The 15705-nt window shown below is 43.0% G+C and overlaps 1 protein-coding gene across 1 annotated transcript; it reads right to left on the reverse strand.

Moving 5' to 3' along the window:
* Positions 1–5782: 5782 nt before the first annotated feature.
* SPX (spexin hormone) lies at positions 5783–11349 on the reverse strand. The gene is made up of 6 exons (XM_075553324.1): positions 11344–11349; positions 10921–11001; positions 10744–10801; positions 10501–10563; positions 8577–8660; positions 5783–5841 (listed from the first exon to the last, which is right to left on the reverse strand). Exons 1-6 carry the CDS (start codon positions 11347–11349, stop codon positions 5783–5785), a joined length of 351 nt encoding a protein of 116 aa, XP_075409439.1.
* Between the last annotated feature and the right edge of the window lie 4356 nt (positions 11350–15705).

Below are 15705 nucleotides of genomic sequence, written 5' to 3' on the forward strand. Positions count from 1 at the left end.
GCACTACTATGAATGGCTTCCAGTGAATTGGCCAGGCGTTTGGTGAGTGCTTCCAGTGCTTCAGAACTGGTGTTGGCATGGTTGTTCGGTCACCTTGAGTCAGCTACGACCCACAGTGACCCTATATTCAACAGAGCAAAAACCCTGGTCCTGCACCATCCTCACAATTGTTCTTGTGATTGAGCCCACTCACTGGGTCGTTCCATGTAGTCGAGGGCCTTCCTCTTTCTCACCGCCTCTCCACTTTACTAAGTATGAATGGTCTTTTCCAAGGACCGACCTAACTCCTGATAACACGTCCCAAGTACGCGAGGTGAAGTCTTTGCTTCTACGGGGCACTCTGGCTGTGCTTCGTCCAAGACACAGCTAGTTGTTCTTCTGGGAGTCTGTGGTCATACTTTCAGTATGCTCTGCAGCAACATACTTTAAATGCATCCATTCTTCTTTGATTTTCCTTTACAGTGTCCAACTTTCACAAGCAATGAGGCGTGTGAAAACACCAGGGCTTGAATTAGGTGCACCTTAGTCCTCAAAGTAACCTCCATGCTTTCCAGCATTCTAAAGAGTTCTTGTGTAGCAGATTTACCTAGTGCAATGCGTCATTTGACCTGTCGACTGTTGCTTCCATGGCATTGACTCTGTATCCAAGCCAGATGCAATTTTTGACAACTTTAATCTTTTCTCTGTTTATTACGATGCTACCTATTGGTCACATTTGCGGATTTCCGTCTTTCTTACACCGAATGATAATCCATGCTGAAGGCTGCAATCCTTGAGCTTTCTCAGGAAGTGCTTCAAGTCCTCTCCGCAAGCAAGATCGTTAGTCACAGGTTGCTAATAATCCAATTGGTACTCAATTCACTTGGTATTCACATCCATTCCTGGAGTGTTTTGGGTTTGGTTAATACCTCCAGTTCAGTTTGGACTTCTTTCTCTAGTTCCATGGCTTCTGGATCATATACTCTCTTGAGGTGGTTGAAATGGCTGACTAGTTTTTTGTTATTGTTTTTATCTAGGAACTCTGTGTATTCTTTCCATCGTCTTTTGATGCTTCCTACACTGTTCAATATTTTGGCCCAGAAAATCTTTTAAGACAACAACGTGCAGCTTGAATTTTATTTCAGTCCATCCAGTTCAATGCTTGCTGAGCACATTCTTCCTCGTTGGTTGTCTACCTCTAAGTCTTACACATCTCGTTATAATACTTTGATTTTCTCTTCTCGATGTGTACTTTCAAATTCTCTGTTTCGCTATTTTACTTCATCGTTTCTTCCATTTGCCTCGGTTACTCTACACTTAAAAGCAAGTGTCAGTCTCTTCCAATATTCACTTTCACCTTTTCTTTCTTTCCTGGCTTTTTTTTTGTTTATATTCTATACCGTGTTTAATTAACTATCTCTTTCCTGGCTTTCTAATGCCCTTTTGCTATATGACGTTCTTGATGTCATCCTGCAATTCATCAGGTCTCCTGTCATTTGTGTTCATTGCAAGAAATGTGTGCGTGACATGCTCTCAAAATTCATGTGGGATACACTCAAGTTTTTATTTTGGCTGTTGTTGATTTGTTTTAATTTTATTTAGTTTCAACCTTAACTTACATGTGAGCAATTGACAATCTGTTCTCCATTTTTCCTAGCTCCACACTTTCTACATTCTAAGTTCTACTTATTAATATATGCTTGTCCATATTTCTTCTCTTTTTGAGTTGCGCCCCATCAGGAAATGAAGGTCCTGAAGGCTTTACTCCATCCATGCCATCATTGCCAACTCTGGTTTGAGAAGGCAGCTCTTCCTGAGCCGTACTTTGAGTGCCTTCCAGCTGAGGAGCTCGCCTTCTGGCACTAGATCAGACAGTGGTCTGTTGCTTTTCATTAGGCCTTCAGAAGCTACTCCCCCAGAAGTGGACAGTCTATTCTTTCTTTGTAATCTGTTCTGAGTCTGGAAGCCCTGCTGTTCACTTTGGGTGACCCTGCTGGTCTTTGAAACATCAGTGACAGGGCCTCTAGCATCACAGCAACACACAGGCCATCACAGGACCACAAACTGACAAACAAGTGGTGGTGATTCTCTCCATTCGCTCACCACTATAGAGTTCATGCAGACTCATAGCAGGTTTCCTGGACTGTAACTCTTTACAGGTGTAGAAAGCCATATCTTTCTCCCCAGAGCCACTGGTGGTTTCAAACTGCTGACCTTGTGGTTAGCAGCCTAATGTGTAACCCATACGTCACCAAGACCCCTAATGGTCGCATTAGGAAGAAGTTTTTCTTGTTCTATTCATGAGGCACTGTCCCTGCAGGATGTCCTGAACCTGATCACATGGAGTTGATCAGGGGTAGCATAAACACAGAGACAAATAAGCCCAGACGTGGTTAAGGAAATGCCACATGAAGATCCTTAAGGAATTTGAGGATTCCTGGCTAATGAAAGGTGAAATAGACAAAGAAGAACCTTCCTTCACAGCCACGATTTGAATGTCGACTTTGAACTTGGTGAATTGTGAGAAAATCGTTCTGCTCCTGACGCATGTGCAGTATTTCTGTTACAGCAGCACTCTGTAGCTGGGTTGTACATGTACCGATTAGAATGTAAACATCTTCCAAGTGTTACACGAGTGCCTCTGCAGGGGATGAAGGGTTCGCAAAAGAGGAATGGGCAAATCTGCTTAAAAAGGTACAACACCCCCGCTCTGCCCCACCCCACCCCAATATTCAGGGAGCATTGCGAAGAATAAGCAGGGCTGATTTTCATGGACTTACAGCCAAGTAAATTTGGAAATAAATGATAAATCAGAATGGACTCGATGGCAGTAAGTTTGAGTTAGGAAAGACTAGCAGCAGCAGAACAGAAGACTGCTTTCCTCCATCCCCTTTCTCCCGAGCATGAACCAAGGCAATGCTGCCAGGATCTAAGCGTTTGTTTGTTTATTATAACCAGGTAAAGAAAATGCGCTGGCTGCAAGTTAATTGTACTGCAACCAAGCCTGGTCTCCCTTAGGGCAGCTGAGAGACAAAGACTGTGTGAAAGTGAAGGAAGAAGGTTTTGTTTGGGTTGCTCAAACAAGGAGCAAGCCAGGACTAGTCACCAAGGCTAGTCTTCCCCAAACGGGCTTTATCCTTTAGTACCTGTGCACCACAAAGGAAACTGAAGCGCTTATTACTATGTAACAGATAGATGTCCAAGGAATAGTGGGGAATACACTTTGGGACACAGTTAAAATGCTTGGTGCAGTTGGTCTGGTGGCATCTTTCTGGCTACTTTTGGTTCCTTGACAAAAGTTTTTCATTCGCTGTAGGCTGTATCTAGTTTTTCTTCACATGTGCAGGGGACCTGATGATAAACAGATGTCCAAATCGATACTGGCTTGCTGTGGGAGGATACTTTCCCAAGAGGAAAGGACTCAAAAAGAAATAGGTTATTGGGAAGGGAAGTGTACATCCTATCCCTGATGGGCAGGTTCACTGGGGAAACATCAGAATTGATAGCAATATACAGGGCATTGTGGGGTTACAGGTGAGGTGGGAGACATTACCATGCCAGCCCCCTGCACCTTCCTCTTTCCATCATCAGAATCGCAATGGGGGTGGTGGGGGAAGTGAGAGGCTGCCACCTAGACGCCTAGGGAAACAAAGACGGAAAACCCAGGCTGAGGATCTTACCGCTTTGGGAAAGATGAATTTAGGAGCAAAGAGGGGAGGAGCACCTGGAACTGTGCTAAAAGTGACTATAAGTCCACCCTGGACTTGGAATATTCTAAAACATGCACTGTAGCAGAACTCCACCTATTGAAAATACAAACTATGCAACAGGAATACTATTTGATATGTGGGTTCTTGTCCACGTCAGCTTTTTACAAAGATAGAAGCAAGCAAAGAGAATGGCAAAGATATTCTAAGGGAAATATTTTTAAAAGAAAAATTTTAATTAAAAAATTAAGTTTTATACCAAACTGTGGACAAGAGAATCTACGTGTTTCATCAGATATCAGTACTCACTGCCATTGAATCAATTCTAACTCATAGCAACCCCATAGGGCCGGGTAGAACTGACCCTGCCTCATGTTTCTCCTGAGGAGCAGCTGCTGATTTTGAACCACCGACTTTAAGGTTAGGAACCGAGCATGTAACCCACTATGCCACCAGGGCTCCTTACTACAGAATATTCAAGGAATTTAGGTGCTTATAATATGTAGAGTTGATTTCAATTTAGTATCTACTGGTTATTTAAAGAACTTTTAGAAAATTAGAGTGTCAATAGGAAATACTTGCTTTTTTGAGAAGTATCACTCTACATAATTGCTAGAAGAATTACTTCATAAGACACATTTTTTAAAGGACTCTTGGGATGATATAATATTTAATCGACAAGATGTGCAAATTTGTGTGAATAAGTAAAAATAATTATCATTCAATCTAACACACGCAAAGTCTAATGAACCCCACCTTAATATCAAAAGTGCAAATCATAATTAATGACAAGCCCTATAATTATTGCATGTATGTTTTAATGTTAGCCTATTATTTTTTAGCAGTTATGGCTCTTACATTAATTTGAATATAGTTCCATTATTCATTCATGAAACAAGAATACAGAAGCATTTTCAAGCACAGCATTGATCACTTAGCGCAGTGAAATTATAATTCCAGGTTACAGAACTATTCACATATATTTTTATTAAATATTGACAATCTACCAATGACCATTTTAAAGAATTTATAGCACTTTCCAGTTATTATATTTAGCACGAACAACTCTGAATTAATTAGGTTTGAAAAAAAGTACTATGATAACCATTAATAAAATTCACAAATAAAATAACTATTTACTATCAGTATATTTATACACCTATGTATACAGAAATGCATGCATGTGTGTATTTACATGTGTATCAATGTATATACATGCACATATATAATATTATACCCAGATTCACATCAAAAGGGTATAAAGTAGGCTTATTACCATGCAGTTATGTTATCACTGTGCTTTATGGGAGTCAATAGTTTCAAACTTAGAGTTCTGGGCAAGTAAACAAAAGTCTTTGAGTCTGTTTAGCCATGGAAACCTGGCTATCTCTAAAGAACTAGTATGACCCCATTGACATGCTATAAATGGGCAAATTGTAACTTTACATCTAGGTATCTAAACTGAAGTCAGACTGTAACTTTACCTCTAGGTATCTAAGCTGAAGTTGGGGAGATGCTAGAAGACAACTGGAGACCCTCCAGCTGTGCAAACTCAAGAAATCTTCCACTGACCGCAGGTGCACAAACTGTCCCCTCTCTTAGCCACCACACTCAAGTGTTCTTATCACTGGGCTTCTTCCCAGTTCATCCTTTTCTCTCTTGCCTTTTTTTTTTTTTTTTACCATGACCTCCTCTTTCCCATCCTGCCTCCTTCAGTGTGGGAACATGAAGATGGAGAATCACTACTGAGTGGGTGAGAAAACCTAAGCAGTTCATGGTATAAATGTACAAAGTGAACTCAGAATTATGAGGTCAAGAAAGGAATTGGTTGTAAGAAAAGAAACTCTTAAATCCTCTTTGAAAATCCAAGACTCAGACACCAGGCGCTTGATCTAAGCAGGATCTGAAGCAACGACAGAAGTGATGAGGTGCCCAGCTAAGAACACAACCTGACTTTTGCTTTGGAAAGCATAAAACTAGCTATGTAATGCATGCTTCAATAGGACAAATAGAGCAAACACAGTCCGAGGGTTTGTGCACATGGTTCATGTCTTCCAAAGGACCACAGCAGTATGTGGAGATGATGAGGAGGGTGTTCACCATGTTAGCAGACTGTCTTCTAAGAATCTAGTTTGGTCAAAGTTCTCTTCTTCAACTGTGAGGAGAAAAGAAACACACAAAATGAAAATACACCTTCTATCTTAAAGGAGAAAAGGTAAGATAAAGAAATACTGAAGACATTGCGTTCTCTAAATTATGTGAACGCATGCACTCTATTATTGAAAAAAAATCTTTTAATTGGGATTTTGGCCGACTTGGCTTAAACATTTTCCAATCAGTTGGGATGCAATGGGGCATTGGCACTGACGTCTGAACTTTCCTAAGGAAAGAAACTATGACATCACATCGAGGTGTGTTAAATAGAAATCTGAGAGCGCCACGTGTCTGCTCTGAGAAGCTGGCCTCGTGCCTGAAACACCCACCAGTAGAATCAGTCTCTTGCACCCAGTGACTTTCTCTACAGAATCCTTCTCTTGCATTAAGTTACTGTCGCTATACATTTGCTGCTGACGTGCAGCTTCCATGGGGAAGGTGACATAGAACCCCAATGCAAATATTCCTTTATCAGGTGAGCTACTGTTCTGGGGAGGAATTGAGATGAAATGAAGGGACCCCTCCTAAACAAAGGCCATTATCAGCCTCTGGCTTGTAAGGCAGCACCCTGCGAGTGGGACTCGTTAAAGAGGGGGACGACAGCAAGGTCTCTAAAGTGGCGAGGTTGCCGACGAGGTGACCAAGTGGTTAGGGCAATGGACTGCTAACGTCGCTAGGTCTCTAAAGAGAGGCGAGAAAGCTAAGCCCTTCAATGGCTAGGAAGAAGCCTTGACCAGAGGCAAATGCATCTCCTTGTATTTCCTCCAAGATCCCCTTTTTATGAAACCACGCTATCTCAGTTACAAAACAGGTTGGGTGTCTGGGTTATGTTTAAGCGGAACTGCAGGCCTGTTTGAGGTTGTCATAGGAACTTGGTTGCTCTTTAAAGGAAGGGCAAAATATACAGAGAGGCACTCGTGTAACAAACCCACTACAATACAGAATAAGAGCTTTATAAATAATAGTCCAGAAACTTTAGAATTGAAATACTAAAGCAAAATCCTGGTTAATATATCATTTAGGAGGCCCAAAATTTCCCAGCAATTCCCAGACTCATAAAATCCTACTGCTTTATTTCATTATTAAGCTAAGCTACTTAGAAAACTTTGATGATTAAAAAGCATGTGCTTTCCAAAAAGATTTTAAATAGGGATCTATAGTTTTATGCTTCCCTAAAAAGTCCAATAAAATTAGTTCTTTCTTCTTTAAAGTAGCTCTTCCCTCTCAGTTCCAGCTGTCTGGCATGACACATCTTCCTAACAGTCAGCTCTTCAGCTTCACTGTCAACCAGTCTCCTCCAGAGCTCTCCTCCCCCAAACCAAACAACCTCAACCACCCTGCCATGGAGTCAGTCTGAGTCTGACCCACCATATGGGATGAGGTACAACTGCCCCTGTTGGGTTCCCGTAGTGTAGCTCTTAACAAAGCCTCTTCCTTCTCTGACTTCTGAGCTTGCAATGAGCAGCCCAACACACAACCCACAAAGCTCCCAGGGCTCCTGACTTCAAATATTGAGGTCACTTTGCTTGTTCGGTCATTCTGACTTCTAGTATGTCACAGAGCAGAACCAGATCAGAGGGGTCTAAGCTATTATTCTAGGGAAGCCTATCGCTGGTGACTGGTGGGTTCAAATCACCAGTTTTCAATTAGAGCCCTGGTAGTCTAGTGGTGAGAGGCTCCACATGGTCTACAGTTTGAAACCACCAGCAGCTCCGAGGGCATTTTACTCTGGTAACGTTACGGTCTGGAAACCTACAGGGGGTCATCGCGGCGGGTCAGCATTGACTCGATGGCAGTGAGGATTTTTGGAGGAGCCCTGGTGGCGTAGTGCTTACAAGGTGGGCTGCTAACCACAGGCCGACCATGGAAACCACTATGCGCTCTGTGAGAGAAGCCTGGGCTTTCTGCGCCTGTAGAAAGGTACCGTGTCTGAAACGCACAGAGGCAGCTCTGCTCTGTCCTCCAAGGCTGCAATGAGTTGGCATCGCCTCACTGGCAGCGTGTTTTGTTTGGTTTTCTTTGAGCTAAGCATTTAACCATTGTGCCACCGGGGCTCCATCGACTATGAAAAAATAAACTTACTGCCACCAAGTCAATTCTAACTCAAAGCGAGTCGACAGGCAAAGCTCGTAGGATTCCCAAGACTCTACATCTTAGGGTAACAAGGTGCCCATCTTTCTCCACGGAGTAGTTGGTGGGTTCAGACTACTGACCTTTTGGTTAGCAGCTGGGCGCTTTAACAATGTGTCACCAGGACTTCCAAATCTTGACTTTAAACAAGAGTCCCTTGAATGCCGCACCCTCTTCCCATGGTCAACTAGTTTGCATCTTCACTCATTGAATGAATTCATTTAGTTAAAGCATATAATTGGTCTCAGTTCAATGATAAAAATAAGGAAATTGGGCTCTGAGCTCTTTCAATGGTAAGAGTTTACTGGTCCACATTTATAATTTCTAAAATAAGTAATCAATCTTACAGTACACTAGAAATCGTAAAAATCTTTATATAGCCCTCTCGTCTCATCAAGGAAATGTGGTTTATATTCTTGGGAATCATTTTCATGAAGATTATGTGGAACTTTTTTTGGTTTGTTTTTAAATTCTGGCAGGCCAACTGTTCACTCTTGTTCACGAGTCTAAATAACTTCATTCTACTTTGTTGCATTCAACACAGAATATTTAAAAGTAAGTCAAGTATCTCTATTCTGGAATTGCATAAGGCTACTATACTTGTACCTTCTTGTGGTTTCTGAAAGGAAGCCAGTAACAGGGCTGCTGCCTCTGGAAGAGTTAGTGGCTGGAGATCTGGGTTGCGTCTTTCTGAAGAAACAAAAATGTGAGCAGACTAATTAGTCTTTGAATGTCCATATAGGTAAATCCCATTACAGTATGAAATCATATTAGAAAATCTGCTATGGAATCAATTTTCAAAACCTAAGCAAAGATCTTTCACAAGACTAATTTTTTTATGAATTCAAAGAGTTCGTACTTCTTTTGGAAATTCTTATAATTAGTTATGCCATGCTTTCAGGGTATGGAAGAAAGTTTAAGGGATATACTAGAGAGAGTTTTTTGAAAGCAAGGAGGATCCTGTAAGAGAACCTATGAGATGTTTTCCCTTTCATAGTACAGATTGAGGTCTCTGTCAGGGCAGAAAGGTTGATCTCCTCTCTCTTCCTTCCACACCAGTTGGAAATGGTCTACATCCTTGGCTGGACTTGGTTGTTGGGTGCCACTGAGGGAGCCTGACCCATGAACATCAGGAGCTGACAACTCCCTCACGCTGACCCATGAACATCAGGAGCTGACAAGAATGCCGCACAGAATTTCTGTTGGCTAATTTTTGGTAAGAGATTGCGAGGGATTTCTTCTTTGTTTTAATCTGCAAACGCCACTGTCACCTCTCAGAATCACAGCAATACACTGCCTTCGCGAACACGCAGAGCCATTTGAATTTCAGGCATGCACTGCTGTGAATTGCAACACCCAGGGACTCTGTAGGCCAGTAGAACTGCTTCATAGCATTTCAGAGACTGGAAACCTCTCCAGGATCAGGCAGCAGCATCTTTCTCCTGTGAAGTGGTTAGTGGATTTGAACTGCTGCCCTTGCTGTTAGCCACTTAATGCTTAACCTAATTCACCACCAGAGATCCTGAGGTCCATTGGTGTCTGCTGAATCAAACTTGTTTCAAATCTAAACCAACAGAAAACAAATCACCTTTACTCAGGACTCACCCACTGGGCTGCTAACCAGATCAGCAGTTGGAAACCACCAGCGGCTGCATGGGGAGAGAAGAGGCTTTCTACCCTTATAAAGCCCTGGAAACACACAGGGGCAGGTCTACTCTGGCCTGCTCTGTCCGTCCTGTAGGGTCACTGAATGTTAATGAGCTTGCTCTCTGCAGGGGGAAAAAATACCCTCATAAAGCAAATTCATTTCTTCAACCCTGGGGTGTGATTAAACTCATGGTGTAAACACATACTATGTGCTTGGTGTGTTTTTCAAAAACAAACCCAGTGTTTATTTCAACATTTAAGTCTTCAAGCCTTTAGTGGCATTAACTGTCACATTATACTGTCATGCAGAAGTTTGTCATAAGAAATAACAATCTCTGGCCCCGTTTTTTTCAATCACCCGCACATCTTAATCCTGGTCTCCTATCTTTCTGGCGGCTCGCTCTGGTAAAGGACCATTGGAGGTACACAGCTGGAGTTCCTATGTGCATCATAAAGAGCTAACCAGGTGACACAGCGAGTTAATCATTGGCTAACTGCAGCAGCGGGAAGAGAGGCGCTCCCTCCAGACGCCCAGTCTCAGACATCCTGTGCAGTAAGTGGGTCTACTCGGTCCCACCGGGTCGCTAGAGTCAGAATCCATGGGAAGGCAGCGGTTTTTGTGAATCACTCTTCCTCTAACCGGAGTGTTTGCAGGGGAAACCGCCAAGGCCTTTTGTGGGTGTTGTTAGCAAGGGACGGGTGCATTTCTCCAGGCAATAAGACAGGGCTCTTCCCACCCTCTCCGGGACCTGCAGGTCCCCGCCGCCCCCGGCGCGGTCAGCTCGGGGCGGGGACCCGGCTGGATCGCCTGGAGCCGGGTCACGGGTACGGAGAGCCCCTGCCCTGGGCCCGGGGCCCGAGCCCCGTCCGCGCGCTCACCCACCTGGCTGCGGCCGTTCCGACACGTCCTTGCGGCGGCTCGGGTCCCAGAGGAAGCGGCGCCCTTCTGCGAAGGGGGAGACGCGGGGCTCAGGGGCGCCGGGCTCACCCGCCACCAGGGCTGAAGCCACAGCCGCCCGGCCCCCTGGCTCAGTGAAGGCCGACGTTGACAGTGGCCCTGAAGGGAGGGGGAAGCTGGCCCGCCCCGCGCCCCGCGGTTGTCAGGAGAGCCCGGAGGGGAACTCACGTGCACCCTTCAGATAGAGCATAGCTTGTGGGGTCCAGTTCCTTCTCTCCAAGAGTCTCTGCAACCCCGAGAGAAAAAGCGGTTAGTGATCAGACTTTGCGCCCCAGGGCGCTGGTTAAAAAAAAGAAAGGCCGAGTGTGGGCAGACAGTCCAGTTGCCTTTTTTTCATCTGGTTACCTGTGGAGCGCTGCTGGAGTCTCTGATGAAAGCGAGCACCAGGAACAGAGTCAAGGTTGTGGCCACCAGGCTTGCCAGTCCCTAGGGAACCATCAACCAAGTGGGTGAGGGCCATTGCTGGGCCCAGAAGGGCTTCTGCGCCCTACCTTGATGATAACGACAAATCCGTTCATTCCAAGCATGGTCTAGCTTAACATTCAGTAAGCGGGGCAGTTTCTAGAAAACACACAGCCCCTATATGTAAAAGTTTTAAGAAACAGAGTCTCTATTTCCTCGCCCAAATGATGCGATTTAATTGAATTAAGAAACAAGAGTAAAAAGGTCAAATTGCTCCCCTTTAAAGATATTTTCCTTCAAATATTAAGCATTAAAGAACCAAAATTAATTCTACACTTCTCTTAAGTAAATTGAACCTTTACTTACCTTCATCTTCTGGTCCTTTCAAAAACTTCACAAATGCCAATAGTGTTAGCTGTGAGTTTTCTGCCCTTATTCTGAAATTGAGGCTTTTAAAATCTTGGTATCAAGGACCTTTCTCCATCGACAGTAGTCAGGGATTCCACAGAGACTTGCTGTCAGTCTTCCGGATTGAGAAGATCTGATGACGTCTTCGGGGACATTCAATTGCAGGCAGCAGAAGAATGATTGATGAGTGGACATCATGTGTTTGGGCACTGCCCACGTCAGTCAGGAGACATTCTGAATATATCAGCACTCTGATATGATTTTCCTATTCATTTCTTCATAAAGCATCTGCTGAAACAGCTCTTAAGGAAAATGACCACTAGCCACAGGCAGACCCCACAGTAAATGAATAAGAATGAGATGGGTGAAGAACACGAGGGGCCTATTTAATAACATGATATGTACACAGAAAGATGGTTGCATATGGGAGATTTTTATTTACCCATATGCTTACCTCAATAAAAAATACTCTAAAAGTAAATGAATGAAGAAAACGTGTCTTGCATAACTAACTAGCAATCAAACTGACACTGATGACTAAAGATGAATCATTTGGATAGGTGTTAAAAGGTTAAGGAATCTCAATAGGATTTGAGATCAATCATTCTCTTATTTATTCATCCCTTCCGTTATTTAACAAGTGTCCATTGAATACCTACTAAGTAACAAACACCTCTTCCTGTTTCACAGGACACCACCATGAAGTCACAATACAAGGTCTCTGCTTTGATAAATCTTACAGTTTAGTCAAGAGAGAAACACTTTAACACTGGTGAACAGGCCAATAATTTAAATGCAGAATGTTTTAAATTCTAAAGTAAAGAAAGTAAGCAAGATATGATGGACTAGATGCTGGAAGACCTCAAAGAAAGTAACCACCGAAGGGCAAGTGTTCGGCTTGTTTGAAGAATGGGAAGGAGGTCAACAGAGCCAAAGCTTTGTGAGTGATAGGGCAGAGGGCTAAGAAGTAGGTGGAGAGGAAGAAAGAGGTCAGTTCTTAAGGACACTTGGCTATAAGGCAAACAGAACATCTTAGGCGAAGGGTGGCAAAGTCTGGTCCCAGGGCCGTATCAGGTCCTCACACCCATGAATATCCGCTAGCATCATAGGCCGCTAACACCAAGAAGCAGTCCCAGTCACCACGTTTCAAAGCCAAACTCGCTGCCCTGTAGTCGATTCTCCTACCCATCCTATGGGACATGGTCAGACAGATCTTGTGGGCTTCTGTGAAGCTACTGGAATAGAAAGCCTCAACTTTCTCCCACAGAGTGGCTGGTGGTTCCCAACTGCTGACCAACGCAGTTAGGATGTAAGCCACTGCTCTACCAGGGCTCCTCAGCCATCACAGGAGGCTAAGTTAAATATTTGACCAGGATAGCCTGCGAATGATGGAAACATACACATGGTCTTTGGCAGAAAAAAAAGCTTCCTACTACTGTCTTAGATTAAGGTGGCATCACCAAGGTAGGGAGGGCTGTGTTGAACTTGGACTACACTTTAGAGGTAGAAAATAAAGGTTTCGTGGATGTTGGATGCAAGAATATGAAGAAAACATACTAAAAATGGCTCTTACGTTCTTGCTTCAAAAGTTGGGTGAATGAGTCTGCTTAGATCAGGTTTGTTGGTTTCATGAGAACTAGGAACCACTTGACATTGCATGTACACTGAGGGGGATCAGCAGACAAGGAGACGTGAATGATGCAAGCCAAAGAGAAGATAATTATAGGAGGGAATTCGGCAAAAGCAAGAGGGGTAGAACCCAAAGTCTGGCAATATGCAGTTGAAACAGGGTGCATGGGAAGATCTTGAAGAAGATTTGAGTACCCACCCTGGGTAAGAAAGTCGGGGCGAAGCTCACCACATATTAATGCTCAGGTGAATCCCCTGGGAATCTTATTAAAATGCAGATTCTGGTTCAGTAGAGCTAGGGTGAAATCTGGGATGGTGCGTTCCTTAACAGCTTCCAAATCATGCTGATGGGGATCTCTGTACCTTTTGAATAGCAACAATTTAAGCAATAAAATAATCAATGGAAACGAAAGTTTCAAGACTAGAAAGTTTCAAGTCTAGAAAGTTGCAGTCTAGAAATGGGAGTATCAGGGATCTTGGAGAGAGAAACAGAGAAACTTAAGACTGAAATTTGACAGGCTATGTTTTTGCAAACACTTGTAAGAGAGAGTGGGGTTGTTATGCTTCATACTTAGTCCTGTGCACGTACAGACGGGAGCTGAGGTTTGCTTGGTAAATAAGAATAAAAAATAGGGCATCACCTGCAGGCTGAAACTTGAGATCAATAGTTACTGCCCCCAGGGAATAAGCAAAGCAAGGGGCCAGCCATTGGTTGTGGCTGTTGTGTGTGGTGAGTAGAATGGGGCTGCCCACAGGTGGGGTTTTCTAGACTGCAGTATCTCGTTTTTATTTCCTCTGCTTTAAAACAGAGGAGCCCTGGTGATGGCGTAGAGGGTATGTGTTGACCTGTTAACCTCATGGTCGGTAGTTCAAAACCGCCAGTACCTCTGTGGGAGAAAGACCAACTCAAACCAAACTCACCATCCAGTCGATGCCAACTCATAGCGACCCTTCTGGAAGTTTCCAGGGAAGTAAATGTTTCCCAAAATAGAAAGCCTCATTTTTCTCCCGTAGAGCAGTGGTTGGATGGCATCCCAACACACAATCACGACACCACCGCGGAAAGATGGGACTATTCCTGGAACCAGAAACTCATAGGGGGCAGTTCTACTCTGTCCTACAGGGTTGCCATGATTCTTTCACTGGTTTTCTGCCTTAACGCAAATAAGTAAACCTCTTGTCACCCAGTTGATTCCAACTCTTAATGACCTTAGGAGTCTCGGACTTATGTTGAATTCAAGTTTACAAGAACCATACTTCAGACCATGTTTTATATCTAAATATCTTATTACTACTCATATCTACATAAAATGTTGCAATGTCTAATTTGCTAGTGCTATTCTCATGGCAAACTCCAAAGACCCCCCCAAAAAAGAGATTTATAAAGTTATTGATAAAATAGTAATAATTAAAACTAAAACAAAACAAAAGGTATTGTCCTTAGACCAGAACTGACCTACAATGGAGACAGGAATCAAAAAACCCTGTCATAAGTCGGGAACTCCCTGTAACTAACAACAAACACTTGTTTTAGATAATAACTTTAAAATTTTTATTTTCAAGCGATTGTAGCAACCACAACAAAAACCATCAATAAATGAATACAATATAAATGAGTTTATATTTTCAGTAAATGCTGTGATATCCGATAATTGTTGTTACTTTAACAAATATCTAAGATGCCTTTCTCACCTCTTCACTCCGAAAGATTCCCAAAGGTTTTTGGAAGAGGATGAAAATCTGAGTCACCCACAGTTCTGGACTTAGAACTTTTAGGTTAGGGAGTAAACAAATGTGGTTGGCTTATAATAGTTTAGTTGATTAATTCAAACACAGATGCTTGATGTCAAAGCTGCCATTTTCAGTATAGTAGGCACAAATGAGAATTGTTTTGACATGTTATCAATATTGTAGTCTTATCAACAACAATGTGCCAGAATGTGTTTCTTCTAAAAGCATTTCCAAAGGGCATTGACTACCAATAACGTATTTTTGTTAAATTACAAAACTCCTAAGACTTTTAATAGTTCTAAATCTAGAGATGAACTAAGAAACGTTATTTGGTAATCGATGATGGGTGAAACCATTGGATTTTATTCTGCTGACAGTATTACTAAGCAGTGGGCCTTGCATAAATGGAATCTTATACTTTTTAAAAAAAACAGGTATTCATGGAGATAATGATCCCTTCATCTTCGACGTTATCTGGATTCTTGTGGTCGATGAGAGGGTCTCCTGACTTCCTTTAAACAACTACTGTTACTGCTTAACCTCTTTCCAGTCCACTGATTGTTGTGCTCACATGGACACCAGCTCCTGTCTTGGAAATGGTGACCCAGACAATATGGGCTATTATCACAAAATATCCAAAATACTTTGATGACAGACTAGGACTGATTTGGGTAAGCATAGGAAGGGTGAGATGATGGACTCAATTTCCTACACTGGCTTTATTTTCTGCCAGGGCCAGCCTGCCCCTTTGGCCAGTTGTCTCCCAAACAGGTGACTGAAGTTCTTTCCATAAAGGGTCTTCAGTTTTAGGAGGCGCTTTAAAGACAAGGGGAGCCTGTTGCCTTAAAGACAAGGGGAGCCTGTTGCCTTAAATAAACTCCTCCTCCATTGGCCAGTATCTATATCCAGTGAACTTTTATTTTAAGGCTTTGATATCAAAGAACTCATCCCGTGGGATAA

The sequence above is a fragment of the Tenrec ecaudatus genome, chromosome 6 (assembly GCF_050624435.1).
Source record: "Tenrec ecaudatus isolate mTenEca1 chromosome 6, mTenEca1.hap1, whole genome shotgun sequence".
Taxonomy (NCBI): Eukaryota; Metazoa; Chordata; class Mammalia; order Afrosoricida; family Tenrecidae; genus Tenrec; species Tenrec ecaudatus.

Coding starts and splice junctions, on each gene's coding strand:
- SPX (XM_075553324.1), bottom strand. Junction 10,802..10,920: donor ACTCCAGCAGCGCTCCACAG/GTAACCAGATGA, acceptor TCGGGGTTGCAG/AGACTCTTGGAGAGAAGGAA. Junction 10,564..10,743: donor GCTCTATCTGAAGGGTGCAC/GTGAGTTCCCCT, acceptor CCCCCTTCGCAG/AAGGGCGCCGCTTCCTCTGG.